At 37.9% G+C, this 21,639-nt stretch overlaps 2 protein-coding genes and 1 long non-coding RNA gene across 4 annotated transcripts; 1 reads left to right on the top strand and 2 right to left on the bottom strand.

Moving 5' to 3' along the window:
* The first annotated feature begins 2,238 nt into the window (after positions 1–2,238).
* BNAC08G36500D lies at positions 2,239–5,838 on the top strand. Its single transcript, XM_013809005.3, has 14 exons — positions 2,239–2,901; positions 3,037–3,092; positions 3,160–3,334; positions 3,408–3,509; positions 3,603–3,674; positions 3,768–3,884; positions 4,051–4,128; positions 4,233–4,295; positions 4,390–4,486; positions 4,558–4,636; positions 4,719–4,933; positions 5,019–5,164; positions 5,253–5,375; positions 5,470–5,838. The coding sequence occupies exons 1-14, from the start codon at positions 2,815–2,817 to the stop codon at positions 5,620–5,622; spliced, it is 1,563 nt and encodes a 520-aa protein (XP_013664459.1). The 5' UTR covers positions 2,239–2,814; the 3' UTR covers positions 5,623–5,838.
* Positions 5,839–6,100: 262 nt separating this feature from the next.
* On the bottom strand, positions 6,101–11,566 carry LOC106368929 (probable RNA-dependent RNA polymerase 5). Of its 2 annotated transcripts, XM_013809003.3 has the most exons (17): positions 10,910–11,566; positions 10,688–10,817; positions 10,443–10,517; positions 9,904–10,084; positions 9,579–9,777; positions 9,405–9,492; positions 9,166–9,309; positions 9,055–9,078; positions 8,900–8,971; positions 8,714–8,820; positions 8,487–8,635; positions 8,187–8,409; positions 7,880–8,105; positions 7,662–7,810; positions 6,885–7,204; positions 6,624–6,784; positions 6,101–6,551 (listed from the first exon to the last, which is right to left on the bottom strand). In XM_013809003.3, exons 1-17 carry the CDS (start codon positions 11,422–11,424, stop codon positions 6,315–6,317), a joined length of 3,000 nt encoding a protein of 999 aa, XP_013664457.1. In that variant the 5' UTR covers positions 11,425–11,566; the 3' UTR covers positions 6,101–6,314. The 2 variants fall into 2 exon arrangements, with proteins under 2 accessions (XP_013664457.1, XP_048621074.1); XM_048765117.1 differs by having other exon boundaries at positions 6,101–6,784.
* A 4,281-nt stretch (positions 11,567–15,847) lies between these two features.
* LOC125591252 lies at positions 15,848–20,151 on the bottom strand. The gene is made up of 5 exons (XR_007327213.1): positions 19,425–20,151; positions 19,117–19,174; positions 17,442–18,446; positions 16,782–16,839; positions 15,848–16,111 (listed from the first exon to the last, which is right to left on the bottom strand). It is a non-coding gene; the product is annotated as an uncharacterized LOC125591252 (long non-coding RNA).
* Between the last annotated feature and the right edge of the window lie 1,488 nt (positions 20,152–21,639).

The following is a 21,639-nucleotide window of genomic DNA, read 5'->3' as shown; positions in this document are numbered from 1 at the left end:
CTGTACTTGATACCACTCTCTGCTCTTATTCTATGGTTATCTTGCAAAATTTGATAGCATAAACTAAACGCAAACGAAAGACGTTCCTACCACGTTTGATGTTTGCTTTTACAACGATTTTATGAGAACATGAAAATGCTTTATCCTCGAAACTTTTCAAATCGTCTTTCTATAGTTTATTCATATGCAAACGCAACGCAAAAATTGGCGTTTGAAAAGAACTGGGATCAAACTTGTTTCTCTAAAAACAAATATTGATTGAGACAAAACACCAAAGGGATGTTTCAAACATTTGTCTTAATGCGCTCACATGGACTTTCCTACTAATAATAGTTGCGTTTTAACTTCTTGCGTGTGTGCGCATGTGTAAATCTTTATTGTGTTTATCATGAGTTGGGTACTACTATATCATTATAAAGCCTGGCTCGGTCCATTTCAGACTGACAATTTGAGTATATTTAGGGTTTGACTGCTAGCACAGTTTAGGCGGTTAAGAGTATGATTGATAGCACATTTTTAGGTGGTCATGAGTTGGGTACCACACTACCACTCTATCCTTAGAAGGGCCCAGCTCTGTCTATTTCAGCATGATAATTTGGGTATATGTAGGATTTGATTGACAGCACAGTTTAAGGTGGTAAGCGTTATTGCATGTTCCCAATACTAGGCGGCTTGAGCAAACCAAGCCTCAGCCATTTCAGAATTTCTTTGTTGAATGGCATGTTCTCCACGGTCGGAATAGGCAGGTCAATTCTCTCTCTCCGAACCGTACTTGAGAGTTTCGTACCTCATACGGTTGGACATGTGAATACTTCAAATAGGTGGTTCAAAACTGGAATCAAGCGCCCAAGAACCGTTTGCCAAATGTTTATGTAAAGCTTTATAAAACAATAGCTGTCAGGCAAATCCTTTTGTAAAGCTTTTAGGTTTGGAATTTAAATCTCCTTTTAGAAGACCCTAGGACACTCTACTGCACATCTTAAATTTCAAACAATTATTATATTTTATCAGTCACTTATATAATGTATTGAAGTTTGTCCAAAAGAAAAAGAAACATATTGAAGTCAAATTATTGCAATACGTACACTCTACTTCTTGTACACAATGTTTTGGATTAGTCCAGTGATTTCCCCATAAGAAAAACTTCATTTGAAAGTATTAGCCTTTTAAATATATAACTAAATTTCCAGAATAGTTCAAAGAAAGAATAACAAAGATATTGATAGAAATAAAATAGTTTTGTTGGCTTATAAAAAATATATCATGTGTATTTTATAATTTTATATAAACTAAAAAGAAAGAAAAAAAAACTTAGCATCCCAATGAGCTCATCTAACGAGAAGCGCATCTAATCTAGTTTGGTTTTTTAATAAATTTGATGCATCAAAACTAAAAGTAACAAGAGTTTACTATTGCTAGACAATAATCTTGCAATTGAGAAAGCATACATTTGAGACAAAGTTCCACATAAGAGACTAGATGATTTGGATTGGAGAGAAGGAACTTGGTATGAATCAAAAGATACTCCTAAATATCATGGTTCACATTAAGCCATCTAGGTTTCTCACCAAATTTTGATTTGAAAAACATAGCAAGGGAACAAAATCATATATATACATTTATATAGTCACATTAAAGAAGAAGATGCATAGGATATACTTATACGAATATTAAATTCGCAAATGAGATCAATGATTTGGTCTTATGAGTAACAAACTACAAAATAAATATATACGAAATGATATTGGGTTGTCACGTATAATATAAAGATTTTTTTTTTAAATACACATGTATCTAAGCTGTCACCACTGGTGATACTCTCTGTTTGAAAAGGAGAACATGATGGTCCCCTCTCCTTGAGAGATTCGGCATAACATTCTGGCATCTTTGCCGCCAAATTTACTTTATATTAAAATACCAAATATTTGTAGACGAACTCTGAGAACAATCCTGCGCTAGAAAGTAAAACTTCAAAGAGGTTACGAGAAAAGTATTCTGACGCGGCTATCCAAAAAATAAGCGATATCATTAATGTTGAGTTTTTCTCTATGATATACAAAGAAAATTATACATACAAAGGCTTTATTTTCACGCGGATTCCAAACGGTTTGGCTCAGTGGATGAGAAACAAAAATTGCAATGTGCACACACTAATGATATTTTTATAAACGCGTAAAAAGAATATCTTTCCTTGTTTTTTGTTAAAAGTAATATCTTTCCTTACTTATGTTACTTTGGCAAAATAATTTTTTTTTATTAAGTTGAGGACAGGAAGAAAACATTCTTATTTAAGTAAACAGTGCTCTCAAAAAGAATGTAGATAGTGGTAAGTCTTAATTACTAAGATTATACATTTGGCAGAATATATTTCTTTATTAAGCTGAGGCCAGGAAGAAAACCTTCTTAATAAGTATTGCTAAAAATGAAAAAGAAAATGTAGAGTGATAAATCTGAATTAAAATTTTTAATTCTTATAGAAGAAAATATTAAAATTAAAATAGTAAATGTTTAATTTTGGAATAAAAAAAGGGGATGTGTCGATGATTGAGTGGTGAAACCATATTTGAAAAATTAGTTTCCTCTCTGGATTCTCGCTGCTCCGTCGATGGCCACCACCTCCCAAATTTCACGACTCTAATTTAGTTCCCCTCATGTGTGTTTGTGTGAGAGAGAAAGAGACATTGAGAGAGACGAATCTCAAAATCTAGGGTTCCTCATTTCCCTCCTCCATCGTTTCCTTGCTTCTTCTTCTTCTTCTTCTTAATCATCGTCTTCGCGAGGAAGAAGAGAAGAGCAGGGGGGGGAACAATCATAATGTCAACATTGGACTCGATGGATGCGATTCTTTTCTCTCTCAGCAGAGCCTTCTGCTCCCCTTTCGCCGTCTTCCTTCAGATCCAGGTCAGCTTCTTGTTCTCATTCCTCTGATCGAAGCTTAGATAAGAAGAAATTGAAAAAGATGAAGTCTTTATTTTTTTTTTAATCATCAAGATATGATTTTTTTACTGTTTCTTGAAATGCCTCCTCTCATCTTAGGGATGTGTTATATGCTTACTCCTTGCTCTTGGCTGGTTGATGGCTGCATACGTCAGGTACTTCTTCAAATTACAATCCTCCGCCTCTGTTTTCTTTATTTCTGAAACTGTTTGTTTTATCAAGGAACCGAGAGGTTAAGAGAATCAAAAACAGCGTGAAAGCTGGCAACAGCTTTGCCTTCCTCTATCAAGATATCGACGAGCTCGAGCACTCTAGGCAGGCTAAACTTCCCAGAGTCTCCGTTATCATGCCTCTCAAAGGTTTTGGAGAACACAATCTGCACAACTGGAGAAGTCAGGTTTAGTCTCCTATCATTTTCTCTTCCTCTTCTTTGCTGGACAAGTGTCTTGATTGGTGTGTGTTTTGTGTAGATTACCTCTCTCTATGGTGGACCATTGGAGTTCCTATTTGTTGTAGAAAGTACTGAAGACCCTGCTTATCATGCTGTTTCCCGTCTCTTATCTATGTATCAGGTACACACACGTTTCAACATATTGTTTGTTATCTACAGGAAACCAGTGAAAGTTCTGTTCTTTGCTCATTATTGATGCGTAAAATGTGGGCAGGATCATGTTGAAGCTAAGGTTGTTGTTGCTGGTTTAGCAACGACTTGCAGCCAGAAAATTCATAATCAGTTGGTATGTATATGATCAGCTAATTTATCAGTTATGTATGTTGTTCATTTATTGGCTTTCTTTTTTTCTTATCTGGTTTCTGCCTTTTTGGTGAAGATTGGAGCTGAGAAAATACATAAAGATACCAAATATGTGTTATTTCTGGACGATGATGTTAGACTGCATCCTGGAACTGTTGGAGCTCTCACCGCTGAGATGGAGAAAAATCCAGAGGTGGCTACCCTAACTATATACTTCTTGAATTAATTTGCTTTTTTTGAATTTACCCCTCTTGCTGTTTTTTTTCTTATATGTATCAAAGACATAGCCAATGGTAATAGGCCTTTAGTTATTTTTCCGTCTGTTGAAATTATTTAACAGAAATGGTGATCTGTTGCAGATATTTATTCAAACTGGGTATCCTCTAGACTTGCCCTCTGGAACTCTTGGAAGTTATTGCATCTATGAGTACCACATGGTACAGTGACATCTGTCTTCCCTTCAGTTCTGTTTTGTATAGAATGTAGTTCCGTTTCTATTTCTCCCATGTTTGAGCTAATATTAGCATGTTCTCTTTTACAGCCTTGCTCAATGGGATTTGCGACTGGTGGGAGAACATTCTTTTTGTGGGGAGGGTGCATGATGGTATGTAAATTAGCATATGATAGATAAATGTTTCTTCTGTTTTTTTCTCTGTGATACATTCTAATTTTGGTGATTATCTACAACTATTTTGTAGATGCACGCTGATGATTTCAGACAAGATCGCTATGGTGTTGTCTCTGGCTTACGTGATGGTGGATACTCAGATGATATGACACTTGCCTCTCTAGCAGGTAACATTTTGCTCCTGATATGATGCCTATTGTATGTGTAGTTGTAGTTGATAGTTTCTTCTTTACTCCAGGTGCTCACAAGAGGCTCATTACATCTCCTCCTGTTGCTGTTTTCCCTCATCCTCTTGCAAGTGATCTAAGTTTTGGACGGTACATACTCTTTTGTTTGAATCCTCCAAAATGTAACGAAATTTTTGGATGTCTAAACCATTCTTCCTCCCTATTTTGTTAGGTACTGGAACTACTTGAGAAAGCAAACCTTTGTGCTAGAGTCTTACATATCCAACGTTAACTGGATAATGAACAAGGTTTTGTTTGCCGTCCACTGTTATCTATCATGGGGTTTTGTTGCACCATACGTTATGGCTGTCATCCACATCACATCAGCTTTAAGAATCTACATCAAGGGCTATCATCACCTCCAAGAAACCACCGTCGCTTCTGGTGGTGAGCATAGCATACTTTTCCCCTTATTTAGTAGGATTGTATGCTTTTCTATACTGACCTAGAAGGATGGGGTTCTTCTATGCAGGTATGTCTCTTGTCATACTGTTGGCGATCTGCACCTTCATCGAACTTCTTTCAATGTGGAATTTGACAAGACGAGAAGTGACGCTATGCAATCTTTTATCCCCCGAGGCTCCCCGTCTCTCTCTTGCACCTTACAACTGGGGACTTGTACGTTCTTTCAACCCCCCTCTATTGATAGTAATGTGTAGAAGAAGGTTTCTCGGTTTTGATTTTTGTTGGAAAATTTTGTTTGCAGATATTCATAGCAATGCTAGTGGACAACTTTCTATACCCGATCTCAGCGTTCCGTTCTCACTTTTCTCAATCCATAAACTGGTCTGGAATTAGATACCACTTGAGAAATGGAAAGGTTTTCAAGGTTAGTCAAGTGTGTGTCTTATTAAGTAGTGTTTCTGCTGATCTTGAAAATGTGTTGTTTGAGAATGTTTCTTGCGATGTGATGTGATTAACAGATTGAGAGAAGGAATGATATGGTACCAGCAAAGACTGATTTAGGAGGGAAACACTTGTATGGTAAGAAGGGAGCTCCACAGAAAGCTTCCTTCTTAAGCTCATTGGGAAGAAATTTTGCTCACTGGCGACAACCAAAGAAGTTTGATGTTTAAAAAGTTCTGTTTTGTTTAATACAGTAGAGAAGCAAAGTTATCATTGATTCTTTGATATGTTTTGTGATTCTTTTTCCAGCAGAGGAAGGGGAGGGGAAGATTTGGTCTTATGTTTGTTTTTTTCTTTTTCTTTGGGTACAAAATGTTTATTGGTGAAAAAGAAAGGTATTACTATTCCCCTCTGCGAAAATTTTAATTTATTGATTTTTTTCGGTTTGTTGCATCCTTCAAGGCTTAAAGTTTGAAGTTCAAGCTGTTTTTGCTTATAATACATTGTACATCTAAGTAAATTGATCTAGATAAAGGGGATCGAGCCAAAATGCAAAAGCATAGAACAGATAAGTTGATCTTTGTAGTATTAATAGGGCAAGATACACAAGGCTAACATGAGAAATTGCATTATTATTTCGAGTCACACACTGAACTCCACAAGGTCATGGAGCTTGAGGACGTATAGGACTCTCCACAAGTCGAAAAGAATACAAACTTAGTCTTATTTAACATTATTATTTTTATCCCACAGGCAAATACACACACGAAATTATCAGTACACCCGAGGAAAAATCTAAGATTAGAACTAAAACCAAAGGCATTACCACCATATAGCTTAGTCTACAAGTTAGGTTACTTAAATAAGATACTTGCCTAACACGCACCCTATTAGCCAATCAGAACAGAGCAGTAAACAATGTTCAACCCCAAAGCTCTTTGAGCACAGAAACTGAACAAGGGATTGACTTCTCCTCCGCTTTCTTAAGGTACAATTTGCACAAGACCGGTCCTGCAACCTTCCAGACAAACCCGCAAGAACGAACTTTGTTCTTTATGATGGCATAATCGTAGACGATGTTGTACAGTACCAATGCTTGAAGGTAGAGCTCTTCAAGGCTTTTCTTGCTTTCTTCAAACCCTGCCGCACCATAGAACTCCTGACACATTCCACCAATGAGTTCCTTTATATATAGTAGCATTAGTAATCGATTCTTGTTGACTACACTTACATGCTTGTATTTCAGGATGACCTCACTAGCTGATTCCTTCTTATTATTCTCATCCATCGCCTGGCTCATTTCAGTTTTGTATTCCAGGTACCAGCGACTACATTTCTCCATGTAAAACTCAGGGACCAGTTCATCTTCAAAACACTGGAGTTTCTTGATTTCTGAAATTTTTAACAGACAGTTTAAAACATTAAAAATAAACTTATTCGTCAAGGTTCTTGATTATTAATAGAGTAACAAGAAGATAGATAGATCCTTTACCACATGTAGGGGGTTCCTCTTCATTCTGAGATACTACAGTGTCATAGATTAATCCAAGGATAGAAGTGGACTTGAAGTTGTTCTTGTTTTTACGCTCCATGTAATGTGGAAAACTGTCGAACTTCAAGTCTAACGGGAGATCGACCTTAGCCCCGTTTTTTGGTGCATCAAGAGCATCATAGTATATATCAATAGCCTTTAGCATAGTCTTCACCATTTTGCTCTTCCTTTCGGCTGTTTCCTTAACTCTATCATCTCCTAACGTGAGGAATTGGTCCATTATCCTTAGCCAGCTATCTGCAGCTGCCCCTATAACGTTGCTGTAAACCCAAGAAGACAAGACATGTATTAACCATAAGATATAAAACTCAACACAAAACTGAGTTTGCCAAGAACAATGTTCAAAAAATCGTTAGGCGGTAACTAGGCGCTTTATAGAGGAGACTAGCGACTAGCCGAATTATTCGGAACATGACATTAACGAATTATTGATTTATTATATATATATATATATTGATATTTTAGTTTTTTGCTTTAATTATAAAATTATTTTGATGAATTATCAAAATCAGATACATAAAACAAAAGAAATTAAAAAAAATTGTGAATTTTTACTAACATTAATTATTACTCGGATTTAGACTAATTTAGATAGTTTAAAGCCGAATTAGAATTTAAACCGATCTAAATTATATAAATCAGATTTAAAAAAATCAATTTTCGGATATGACTGATATGCCGTCTTTTAGAACCATGGCCAAAAATGAAACTGTGTACCTGGAATGAAATCTTGCCTTCAAAAACATTCTGAAAAGCTCTTCTTCCAACATTTCTGGTGAGAGTTCACTTGGCTTTCTACCACTATAAGTTTTACTAGGAGGAGAAGAGCTCACCCATGGTTCACTTGGTTTGTAGTGTTCTAGTAGCTAAACAAGAAACATCGACAGTTCATAAAAGTCAGGTGATTTACTTTCAAAGATGGAGCAGTTGGTTACCTTGGGATTTCTGGATATGAAATACATGTCGCCATCAAAGTCACCACCAGCAATCTCATCCCCCAAAGATCTTGGACCTTTCTGAGGGAAGAACACACCATACTTGGAGTTTCCTACATACTCTTCCAAGGCCTTAACATATGTAGCCTTCAGTACATGTATGTCTCCAAAATGTAGTCCAGGGTTCCTGTAAACTAGTACATCCCCTGAAATTTGACCCGACTCCCTACAAAAAAAAAACATTGAAGCAATTAAAAGCTGCATCTAGAGGAGAAGGAAGCATGTGCACTCAAAGTGGGTAGCATACAGGATGACGCAGACTTCATTTTGCTTGAGCTTTCCGGTGGGATCTACTGTGCCCATGAGATAGTATGATTCGGTAACAAGAAGCTTTCCTGCTTTGAGATCATTCTTCTCTGTGTTTAGAAGAATAGAGAGATGATCCTTCAAGTGTGGTTCATCAAGTGGTATACCAGACATGATCATTTGCAAAGCATTATACTCGTCCATATCCCCATAATTACGAGCAGCTGCGCACAAACAGGTTAACTTTACTACATTAACTGATTCTGCACATAAACAGCTCCAAAATAGCAAACTTTTTAACCTCTAACGGCAGCACGTTTGTTGTCAAATACGGTTTTGGACTCTTCCAGCGTGTTGCGCAAGATATCCAAAAAGAATTCATCAGGGACACCTCCATAGCTCAGTAGCGCAACCAAGTTTCTTGATAGCTTCGTTCTTCTTGGTGGATTACTAGAAAAATGGAAACAACCAAATAAGAATATACAGTGAGAAGTTCACCTTATAACAAAACATCCTCGAGAGAGTAACCTTGTTGTGACAACCTCCAGGGAGTTGAAGGTGCTAAAATTAGACAAGGCTGGATCTTCAGACACCTTGACCATAGAAGGTCGAACCTGGACGGTCCAAGGAGGAAGCTGCCCAAAATAATGGAGAAAAAAGTTTTAGGGATAGCTTTTAAGCTTGAATTTCTGACATAAAAGAGAGTCTACTTACTTTCTTGTTCAAGAGAAAAGTCCCCTTAACAGCATAGCCATAATGAAACATCCGAAACTGTATCAGCAGAGGCTGTTCGGTAAAAAAAAAACTGTTACTACTTTTGTGTTAAGTGATACAGAATTGAGATAAAAACTTAAAAATGAACAACATACCGGCTCTTTGCCATAAGTAGGTGCCTGTGATTTATTTAGAAAAAAACATGGTTAGAGAACTAGTGTGAACAGAAGCCAACTAAAAACTTTCGTGAGAGTAGAACAAAAGACCTGCATATTGTCGCTTCTGACACGTTTCCCTTTAAAAATATCAGTAGGACACATCCGAGCAAGGTCCTCAGAGATGTAGCCAGTTCCATCTGAATGTATACAAGGCTTCTGGTTCTTATCAAGAACATCATTATTGTTTTGATCCTAAAAGTTGGAAGAGCGAGGGGAAAAAAGGTCAATAAAACATATAGCGAAAGCAACGAAGTTCTTGAAGGGAACATGAGTTAAAGGAAAGTTACACGGCAGTGTATATCATCAATTTGCTGAAAGGCAATCCCATTTGTGTCAACTTCAAGTTTCCTTGTCTTTGACAGGATTAAAGAAAACCTGAAGAAGCATCAACCAAAGAAAAGTGACTCTGATTACAATGAAGAACATCTCTAGAAGATTTTAAAGATGAGTTAGTAGACTACCTTGCCATATATTTGGCCAAAGTTGGCAATGTATGCACATGCATAAAATGCATACGTGCTTCATGAATTGACTTCCCAGAGAAGATATAGGGTTGTCCCATATCATTCGAAGCTGTAGAGTCCGTGCGTATGAAGTAACACTTCACTCCCTTTCCAGAAAAATCTTTCTTCTTCTCTTCTTTTCCTCCATCTTTGAAAACTATTTTAAAAATGAAAGGTGAAAAACAAGCAGTTCTTAGCACAAAGCAAAAGTATAACAAGAGTACCTTGCCATGACATGAATGATTGTTAATCAAGAGAAAAAAAAAAAAAAGAAGAAACTCACCAAAAAACTGATAACGGCGTAAACCAATCATGATACCCTTCTTGGCAATCTCTTTGTAGGTAGAGTATATGTCGTTACAATAGGTTGCCTCGCCTGGCACGTCAGCGAATTTGACGGTTAGAACATTCTCATCACCCAAAACATTGTGCAGGTGTGTTCCAGTGTTCTCCATAAGAGGACCCTATGAACACAGTACATCGATAAGAAACAGCGTGTTAAGTCACAATCAAGGACTTCATATGATAGCAACTTGCAAACAAAGTATGGCAATGGCCTCTCAAGTATATCTTGAACTCAGATACCTTGCGGGTTAAAACAAAGAAAAACATATATGAAACTAACAAGCAAATGAAACAATTTGCCTTGGTTCCCAAAGTTTTTAAAGCTTTTTTACATGTGTATAAGGCCCCAAATTATGGAATTTTTTTTTTATAAAAGTTTCTTAAAAAGATGTTTATAGTCCCCAAATTTTCAGATTCGGCCCTGCTAACAAAACAAACATAAGCAACACAAAAAGATATCTGGAGAATTGTTTGAACCTTGAATCTGTAACTACCGTCGGGAGAAACATGGCATTGGTAATAATGCGTGTTCCCGCTATCCCACTGAAGCGACTGGAAACAGTAAGCATGTAAGATGAAACAGTTAGTAAAATTCAACAACAAAGTCTGAAGAACAAAAGAATGTTAAGTTTCCAACAAACAAAAGCCTCTCTCCATATGAATGCAGACATTTAAAAAAAACACACACACACACACAACAAATAGAAGAGAAGAGATCCCACTCTACGGTCTGTTGATGGACAAGAATGCCGGCCCAAACGGTCCCAAACCGCTGCTTCATATGCAACCATAGACAAATCCTTCCATTGTCTGATCTCCTCAGCAGTTATATTAACTTGGCCCAGATTTTTCCTGTAATAAATAACACATCAAAAAGGTGACTTAATAAAAGAGAAAAAGAGATTAAACACTGATGTAAAAACTTGCATCCTAAACATACATACCCTGGAATATAACTAAGCAGCAGAAAGGCCTTCTTAAACTCAAGCTCACTCAAAGCTAAGACCTGAGGAGGAACGTGCAGAGTAGAACCTCCCTCAACTTCTAGTTTCAAAGACTTGGGAGAAGGAACTTCATAATCAAGAAGAGACATCTCTGCTCCTACAATGGCCTTCCTGCAACACTTTTTGCCTGGGGTTCTTGGAGACAGAACAGGAGACTCTCCTGAGCACTGAAGCGGAGAGCCATAAACAGAAGAAACGGTCTGGTCAAGAATATATTTGATGAACCCATCAAGGGTTCCTTTAACATAGTCCACATTGAAAACTTTACTGAGCGTTTCCAAAGCCAGTTCATGTGGGATCGAAGAGAGTCTCCGTCTTGTCTCGGCTTTTATCGGATGGTGATTGTGTTTCCCGTAGATTCTCTTCAGAACGGTTTCGACGCTGTTCGAAAGAGCGATCTCTGAGTGCAGAGAAGCTTGATTGGAGCAGATAAGATAGGAGGAACTAGTAACCATATTTTAATTTTTAAACAAAATCAGAGTCGGTGTCTTTTGTCTCTAGGGTTAGCGAGTGAGAAGAGAGAGTGTTGGTTGTTTTGATGTTTCCATCTTCTCAAGTTTCCTTCTTCTCAAGTCCTCTGTTTGATTTGACGACACGCTGACAAAACATAAAGTTGACATCTCTTTTTCTTCTTTTGCTTTGTGGATTTGATTCTCACGAGATTTTATACAGTTCTAAAATCAATATAATAGTCGTTTCTTAAATGTTTTGTAGTTTATCGATATGTCCAACCAGGGATGTTAAAATGGGCTTGTCCTACCCATTTACGTCCAAACCCGTTTAATTTTTGTGTCCATATAAAGTCCATTTACTTAACAATATTAAACGGGCTTCGTCGGGTTTGTCCACATGTGTCCATTTAATAAATGGGTTTTGATAAAAATAACTGGACAGCCCATTAAATTCATTTAATTTTTTTTTCTCTTTTTCAACCTAATCTATCGTCGTTGTTCTTCCTCCTTCTTCACCTCCTTGGCTCTTTGCCTCCTTACGAAAGATCAAACTGCTCCAAATGAGTTTCTGATTCGAATCACGAAGCTTCTAGGGTTTTGATTTGTCTTCTAGAGTCGTTGTTCTTCACCTCCGTGTCTCCTTGCCTCCTTTCATCTCGTCACGAGATTCTCGTGTCTGCTACTTCTTCTTCTTCACTCTCTCCAGCTCGTGTCTTCCTCGTATCATACAATCAGGTTCGTTTCAAACTGATTTCATAAGTGTTCTTTCAATTAATTTGTGGGTTTGTTTAAAAATGGTTTGATTTGTGAACAGGTTTCACGAACATATGCAAAGGAGTCTCAAAAATTGCAACCAAAGCTGAGATTAAAAGTGGTATGTGATTCTTTTTTTCACTGAGTGATCATTTGACTACAATATGTATATGGAAACAAGAACAGAACCGATAACCAACATGATTAACTATGTTTTGTATGAACATCTTCTTCGCTGTGACCGTGTGAGTTAGCTTCTACTGGTTTTGTCAAGTTTTTCGTTAGCTAAAGAGTCATTGTGTAGACAAATTTTGATAGTCCCTTGCAGCCACTAATAATTAAATATGTTTCTTTAATTATTAAATATGTTTTTTTTTTTTTTTGCAGAGATGGACTATGATACTGTGCACACAATGGCGCTTCTTGAAGCTCAACGTGAATACATGGACATGAATGATGAAGATGCTGAATTTGATATAGATGAAGAAATGGCAGAAACAGAAGCAGAAGCAGAAGTTCAGTGTGAACCACAAGCCACTGCATCAACACAAGCAGCGAAACCTCAACGTAAGCGTCGAAAAACTTCACTTGTTTGGAAAGATTTTGTACTAGTGGGGGTAGAAGAGGATGGAAAAGAAAGGGCTAAGTGCATTCATTGTGATTCAAAATTAGTGGTTGGTAAGACTCATGGTACAAATCAGTTGAAACGGCATTTAGAGTTTTGTTCTAAGATGCCTAAGAAGGTAGATAAGCATGTGTATGATCATATGGTAGATCGTGAGATGGTTACTGAGTCTATCATTTACCATGATCTACCATTTCGATACGTGGAATATGAGAAAGTTAGAGAAAGAGATAGGTATTTAAATCCTGACGTTCAACATATCTGTAGACAGACTGCTGCTCTTGATGTTTATAGGAGATATGAAATAGAGAAAGAGAAGTTGAAAGGGCTGTTTGTGAAGCACCGTGGTAGGGTTTGTCTCACCGCTGATTTATGGGTAGCTCGTCCTCAAAACATGGGTTATATCTGCTTAACTGGACATTATATTGATGATGGCTGGAGATTACACAGCAAGATCTTAGAATTTTGTGAGATGAAGTCTCCACATACTGGTGAGGAAATAGCTAATAAGGTTTTTGAGTCATTGAAGGGATGGGGTTTGGAGAAGAAGGTTTTCTCGATGACGTTGGACAATGCCACCAACAACAACAGTATGCTGAGAATCCTCAAGGGTAAGCTTCAGATGATTGGTGGAAGCGATGGAGGTTTGTTGTCTGATGGTAAACACATACATGTGAGATGCTGTGCTCATATTCTAAACCTCATAGTGAAAAGTGGCTTAGCATTAGCGAACAGTCTTCTGCATAATATCCGAGAAAGTGTTAGATATGTGAAAGCATCGCCACAAAGACAAGAAGCATTTGCGGCATGTGTAGAGAGAGTAAGAATTACAAGTGGATTGGGGTTGTCACTTGATGTTCCTACTCGCTGGAACTCTACATATGAGATGCTTTTCAGAGCTCTCAAGTTTAAGGCTGCATTTGCTAGCATGGAGTTGTATGATCCAAAGTATAAGACGTTGCCTACAGAGGATGAGTGGAAACGTGGGGCAAAAATCTGTGACCTTTTGAAGCCATTCAGTGCTATCACGACTTCTTTTTCGGGTTCAAAGTATCCTACTTCGAATGTCTACTTCACACAAGTATGGAGGATACAATTGTTATTGAAGAGATATGCAGAATGTGATGATGATGGAGTGAGAGAAATGGCCAGAGAGATGCAAGTTAAGTTTGATAAATACTGGAAAAGTTACAGTGTAATCTTGGCTATGGGAGCAGCTTTAGATCCAAGAATAAAGATTGAGATGCTTGAAGCTGCTTATAAGAAATTGGATCCCTCTACTTCAAGTTTAAAGATAAAAGAACTCAAGGATAGTTTGTCTGCACTCTACAAAGACTATCAGAAACGGTCTCAAACAAGTTCTTCAGGTGTTTCACTCACACCAACTCCACAAGAGATTGTCACAGAATCTCCACTTGAAGATGATTATGATAATGTAAGTAATTTAATATAATTTTAGATAATTTCAGTCATGCTTTATCTTGAAATTGTTTATCTGATATAAATGTTCATAATGAAGGATTTTTTTGAGTTGGAAAAGAGCATTGGAGGTGGAGTTGGCAACCCAAAGACACATTTGGATATATATTTGGAAGAGCCAAGGCTGAACAGAAGGGCTAACTTGGATTTGGATGTCTTGAATTATTGGAAAGAGAACCAACATCGATTTGGAGATTTAGCATCGATGGCACGTGACATCCTCAGCATTCCGATCACCACAGTAGCTTCAGAGTCTGCCTTTAGCATTGGATCCCGGGTTTTAACTCCATACCGAAACCGTCTCTTGCCTAAAAATGTCCAAGCTCTTCTTTGCACTAGGAATTGGTTGCGCGGTTTTGCTGAATACAAAGGTAATGCTAAAAGGCCGTTTTATTTTATGACTATATTTTCTTATAACTAATTCATATTATACTTTGTAGGTGCCATTGAAGATCTCTTTGATGAAAATGAAGATGTTGGAAAGAAAGCAAGTAATTATGGAGTGGAGTCTTCAACATCAAAAGATTGATATGTTTGCTGGAACAAAGGTACATAGTTTTCTGGTTCTGTTTTACATCAGTTTATAATTTTTTTGATGAAAATATATAATATGTTATGTTTTGAACATGGACAGATCCTGGTAGACGTTCAAGAAGGAAAAGAGTAACTTATGGACACTTAGTGTGAAGTGTGAACTTTATTTTTCAATTATGCTGTGACTGTGATTTGTAAACTTTGAATTTTTAGTTGAAGCAAAACAATGTAAGGTTCTGGATTCATATTTTATTTGACAGGTATTTAACAGGTTTCATCGAAAAGATAAGCTATGATATAAATAGATCATGTTCATTTTTTTTTAAGTAAACGGGCTTGAAACGGGTTTGAAACGGGTTTAGTGTTAAATGGGCTTCACATAAACGGGCTCTAAACGGGTCTGATTTAAACGGGTTTTAAATGGACATCTATTAAACGGGTTTGGACGTAAACGGGCTTGGACGTAAATGGGCGGGTAAGCCCGTTTTAACATCGCTATGTCCAACCACGAACACGAGAATTACAAAGATGCCACACCTTTTCTCGCCCGGCCTGCCTGCTACAAACGCTCGAGGGAAGAATCGCGTTTTTTACCTTGCCACATCTCAAAATCACTAATCGCAGTCTCTTCCGTTCATTTTTGCTAACAGGATCAAATAAATCCTTTTTTTAGGTGATACATACCAGTAAATGAACAAATGACAACAGTCTAGAAATTTCGTGATGTGTTATTGAGTGGATGAATTATAACTTAGATACAACTGGGAATCAAACAAAAAAGGAAACTAATAAATTCTCAATCTCTTAAAGAATATATACAGTGATATGTAATAGGCAATATGGTTTATAGAAAAGATATGCGTAAGATATTTGTGTGTTTTGGAGGATACTAGGACTTGGAGACTATGGTTTAACAATTAACAATCCTGTGACACCCCGATTTACATAATAAAATGTTACGATAAATAAATAGCTCTGATACCAAAATGTGACACCCGTCACTTTCGAAATATAATAAATAGATTAAAGCGGAAATAAAATAATAATACAACTCAAATAATAATAATAATTTCCACCATAATATAAAAGTCAATACGATAGCATAACGCCAAAAGGCCCGATAACGATAACATCCGAAATATAAAATACGACATAAACCGAAAGTCTGAAATAGGAATAACATAAACGATAAAAGTCCAAAGGCCTAAAGACCCGATAAAGATAAAAGCGGTAAAAGCGATAGAAGCCCAAAAGCCCAATAGCACCGGTCCGATAATCACTCTTGCTCGTCGGTCTCACCTGAAAGGGGGAAAGAAGGAGGGGTGAGCAACAGGGGAGTTGCCCAGCGAGGTATGGGATGCTAAACCGCAAACCACAGACTGAGTTCATAGCACTACTAAAATGTAGGCCTAGCTCTAGCATGAAACAAACACGGTGCCTATTACACCACACATAACAATCAATATTCGGCTAGAGGACTAGCCGTTACAACTCATGCGCTTATAATACATATCTACTCTCTGCACCACGCATCTCCTCATACGGATATATACTTATACTCGAAGCGTCGCTAGTACAGTCTGTCTCTGTACCCCCGCCCATCGTAGCGTCGAATGCAAACGTCTCTGCACCACGCCCCAAACAGTAGCGTCGAAGCTCAAACGTCTCTGAACTCACGCCCATATCACACCGTAGCGTCGAAGCTCAGACATCTCTGAACTCACGCCCTCATCACATAGTCCCTACTCATAACTATGTATATACATATATATAGCAGTTCTTAGCATCAATCATTTCACACAATCGTTGAATCCTCTATTATCCTAATTCCAGTTAACAATCAATATCAATAATGAACAAGCAAGACTCTCAAATAGACTCGATTCACAAAGACGGATCATGTTTCGAAACTAAACTTTCCATAATGGTAGTACTAAACTAGCTCGGGATTTAACGGAATAGCCCTCACCTTAGCAATGAAGAGAAGTGGTATATATGAACTCCAGCTGCTCAAATGGACTCCAAATCTGAAATCAGATCGAAATTTCGAGTCAGAACGCCTTTCGAACGGTTTAAAACGGGTATTTACGGAAAAGTCAACCCGCTGGTCAAAGATTAATTATTTAATTAATTAATTAATTAATTATTTAATTAATTAATCCGGTTTATCCTAACCGATTTCCAATTGATTTAAACCGACCGGTTTAGCCTAACCGAATTGAAATCAATTCAAACCGGTCAAACCACCGGTTGACCGAGTCAACCGAGTTGACTCACCGGGTCAACTCGGCCGAGTTGGCGAGTCGCCGGCGATTCACCGGTGTCGGTCACCGGCGGCGACGGCGGAGCTACGGCGGCGGCCGCGGCGGAGCGGCGGCGGAGAACGGTGGTCCGGCGGCGGCGCTGCGGCGGAGAACGGTGTTCCGGCGGCGGCGCGTGTGTTTCACGCGCTCGCGCAGGCGAATCTTCGGGAGGCGCGTGCGGCTTCGTCCGGGCTCCGTTCGAGGCGTGGTTGGTGTCTACGGCTTCGTCTCGACGAGAGGAACACGATGATGGTCTTGGATGCACGACATTCTCTACGGTTAGAGAGTTATCGGCGAATTACTAAACGGACGAAACTAAGCTTAACTGTATGGCGGTTTCCGGCGATTCTAAGCTGCAGCGAACGGTGGTGACGAGCTCAACGTGATCACGGCACACGGTTGCTCCGGCGACGAGCTCATGTGAGCTTTCTCTCTCTTTCTCTCTCTCTTTCTCTCTCTCTCTCTCTTTCTCTTTAAAGAAGTTGGGGATGGTGGAGATGGTGGAGATGGTGGGAGTGGTGGGGATGGTGGAGATGGTGGAGATAGTGGGTATAGTGGAGGTGGTGGGAGTAGTGGGTCATTACAATTCTCCCCCACTTATATGGAATTCGTCCCCGAATTCATGTCATAAGCTGACGAAACTGATACACACCTGAGCAATCCGTTCAACTGTGACATCATCATCTATATGTCAAACCTATGGCCGAAATCCTGTTAGCTAGAGAGCGGATGACGATGAGTAACTCATAGTCAAAAAAACAATTGGATTAGAAAGGAGTGATACCGAACGGAAAGGTGCTATTTATTTATTTTTTTATTTTTTATTTTTTTATTTTTTTTTTTTTTTAAATTCCCAAATCCCCGAAAATATTTTGAAATCGTTTAAAACCGTCAAAACCGAATAAAACCAGGTCTCCAAAAATCGCCATCCCGGGACGGAACCCGCTCTGTTACCAAATTGTGACACCCCGATTTACATAATAAAATGTTACGATAAATAAATAGCTCTGATACCAAAATGTGACACCCGTCACTTTCGAAATATAATAAATAGATTAAAGCGGAAATAAAATAATAATACAACTCAAATAATAATAATAATTTCCACCATAATATAAAAGTCAATACGATAGCATAACGCCAAAAGGCCCGATAACGATAACATCCGAAATATAAAATACGACATAAACCGAAAGTCTGAAATAGGAATAACATAAACGATAAAAGTCCAAAGGCCTAAAGACCCGATAAAGATAAAAGCGGTAAAAGCGATAGAAGCCCAAAAGCCCAATAGCACCGGTCCGATAATCACTCTTGCTCGTCGGTCTCACCTGAAAGGGGGAAAGAAGGAGGGGTGAGCAACAGGGGAGTTGCCCAGCGAGGTATGGGATGCTAAACCGCAAACCACAGACTGAGTTCATAGCACTACTAAAATGTAGGCCTAGCTCTAGCATGAAACAAACACGGTGCCTATTACACCACACATAACAATCAATATTCGGCTAGAGGACTAGCCGTTACAACTCATGCGCTTATAATACATATCTACTCTCTGCACCACGCATCTCCTCATACGGATATATACTTATACTCGAAGCGTCGCTAGTACAGTCTGTCTCTGTACCCCCGCCCATCGTAGCGTCGAATGCAAACGTCTCTGCACCACGCCCCAAACAGTAGCGTCGAAGCTCAAACGTCTCTGAACTCACGCCCATATCACACCGTAGCGTCGAAGCTCAGACATCTCTGAACTCACGCCCTCATCACATAGTCCCTACTCATAACTATGTATATACATATATATAGCAGTTCTTAGCATCAATCATTTCACACAATCGTTGAATCCTCTATTATCCTAATTCCAGTTAACAATCAATATCAATAATGAACAAGCAAGACTCTCAAATAGACTCGATTCACAAAGACGGATCATGTTTCGAAACTAAACTTTCCATAATGGTAGTACTAAACTAGCTCGGGATTTAACGGAATAGCCCTCACCTTAGCAATGAAGAGAAGTGGTATATATGAACTCCAGCTGCTCAAATGGACTCCAAATCTGAAATCAGATCGAAATTTCGAGTCAGAACGCCTTTCGAACGGTTTAAAACGGGTATTTACGGAAAAGTCAACCCGCTGGTCAAAGATTAATTATTTAATTAATTAATTAATTAATTATTTAATTAATTAATCCGGTTTATCCTAACCGATTTCCAATTGATTTAAACCGACCGGTTTAGCCTAACCGAATTGAAATCAATTCAAACCGGTCAAACCACCGGTTGACCGAGTCAACCGAGTTGACTCACCGGGTCAACTCGGCCGAGTTGGCGAGTCGCCGGCGATTCACCGGTGTCGGTCACCGGCGGCGACGGCGGAGAACGGTGGTCCGGCGGCGGCGCTGCGGCGGAGAACGGTGTTCCGGCGGCGGCGCGTGTGTTTCACGCGCTCGCGCAGGCGAATCTTCGGGAGGCGCGTGCGGCTTCGTCCGGGCTCCGTTCGAGGCGTGGTTGGTGTCTACGGCTTCGTATCGACGAGAGGAACACGATGATGGTCTTGGATGCACGACATTCTCTACGGTTAGAGAGTTATCGGCGAATTACTAAACGGACGAAACTAAGCTTAACTGTATGGCGGTTTCCGGCGATTCTAAGCTGCAGCGAACGGTGGTGACGAGCTCAACGTGATCACGGCACACGGTTGCTCCGGCGACGAGCTCATGTGAGCTTTCTCTCTCTTTCTCTCTCTCTTTCTCTCTCTCTCTCTCTTTCTCTTTAAAGAAGTTGGGGATGGTGGAGATGGTGGAGATGGTGGGAGTGGTGGGGATGGTGGAGATGGTGGAGATAGTGGGTATAGTGGAGGTGGTGGGAGTAGTGGGTCATTACAAATCCCATCCAAGCTTCAAAGTTTCACAGATAGAGAGGACAAAAGCATTTTTAATCAAGTTCTTCTAGGGCCAGTGCCGGTCCTCGGATATTTTAAAAATTGGGCCCTTAAACAATATATAAATAATTCAATTTAAACAAACTAATTTTTATGATATATATACCTATACCATAAGCAAGATTTTATGAAAGTTAATTTCAATCAAACAAACATAAAAATTAAATAACAAACAGTTGAAAATATTTCAGTCTTGTATCTCGTGAATTGTGTTTCTGAAGTAGATACATTTAAATAGAATTTTTTTTAATTAATTCGCATATTAAAATGATAGGTAAACTCCATGTTCAAATCACATAATCAACCCTATACGCTCAAAGAGGGGTGCCGTCACGATTTTGATCAAATCGGAAAAAATGCGGGTTAAAAAAAACGTGAAATTTTGTTGATATTTGGCTCGAAAACGTGTTATAAACATATGCTTTGCCATTTAGATGCTAATTACAGTTGATTAAGTGATTAAATCGGATTGTGACAAAAAAAAAGAAAAAAAAAGTGATTAAATCGGCGGAAACGGAGTTGAAAATCAAAACGCTCGTGAAAAAATAGATCTGTAAAAAGGAAAGTAGGCAAAATTACATTTTTGCCGTTACTTAATGTAAATCAGTAAAATTAAGTAGACGTTTGAAATGGGATTCAAACCCGTCACTGGTTGGTAAACCAACGAAACATTAACCACTCTGCTATTGAGAAACAGTTTTCATTATCTAAAACATATATATATATATATACATAAAAACCAAAAATGTAATATTAATTAGATATAACATTTTAAAATACTTTAAATAAAATCTCTGATTATTCCATGATTTTCGTGAGAATTGTAATCGGAGATTTTATTTTTGTTATTTTAAAATAAAAAAAACTAACTAGCCCTCTTGTATGATCTACTCATTAATAATCAGTAATAACTAATAACTTACCCTTTTTAAAAAGAAAACATAAAAAGGACTTACATAGCGTTTTAAAATTAAATTCATTGACGATCATTTTGTTGAGTCATCATATTTTCATGATTTACATTAAGATGATAAGTTTTTTTCTTGTTGAGAAAGGGTTTGTAAATGATAAAAGCATCTTTACCGTATGAACCCATTTGGAGGTTTTTATTTTTTTTGTCTGATTAAAAAAAAAAAATTAAAAAGAAATAATTGTGGACTGCTACGTGTCAGGTTGATTGTTTGTGGTTTTTGCTTTAGTTTTTGGTTTTTGCTTTTGTAGAAACCATTTTTCATCCAATCAAGTTTTTGGTTTTAGTTTTTGTTTTTATAAAAACCATTTGAGTTGCCAATCAAGATTTTCAATAAATAGATTCCCTAAAATTTAGGGAAACTAGTTTTTGAAAAGTTTAACCAATTCATGAAGAAAAACCAAAAACCAACTTTTGTGAACTTTTATGAAGAAAAACGAATTTTGATTTTTTTTGAAGAAACTACTACATTATAATTACTTAATAATTAATAAATAATATTTTAATAAAAATTAAAATTATCATAAAATATTTTGTACATTAGATATCATTTAAACAATAATGTGAAATATTTTAATTTGTGTTTCATATCTGTAAATAAATTTATATAT

This window comes from Brassica napus, chromosome C8, assembly GCF_020379485.1.
Source record: "Brassica napus cultivar Da-Ae chromosome C8, Da-Ae, whole genome shotgun sequence".
NCBI lineage: Eukaryota > Viridiplantae > Streptophyta > Magnoliopsida > Brassicales > Brassicaceae > Brassica > Brassica napus.
The sequence above is the reverse complement of the archived record's forward strand: the minus strand, read 5'-3'. Positions and strand labels throughout refer to the sequence as shown.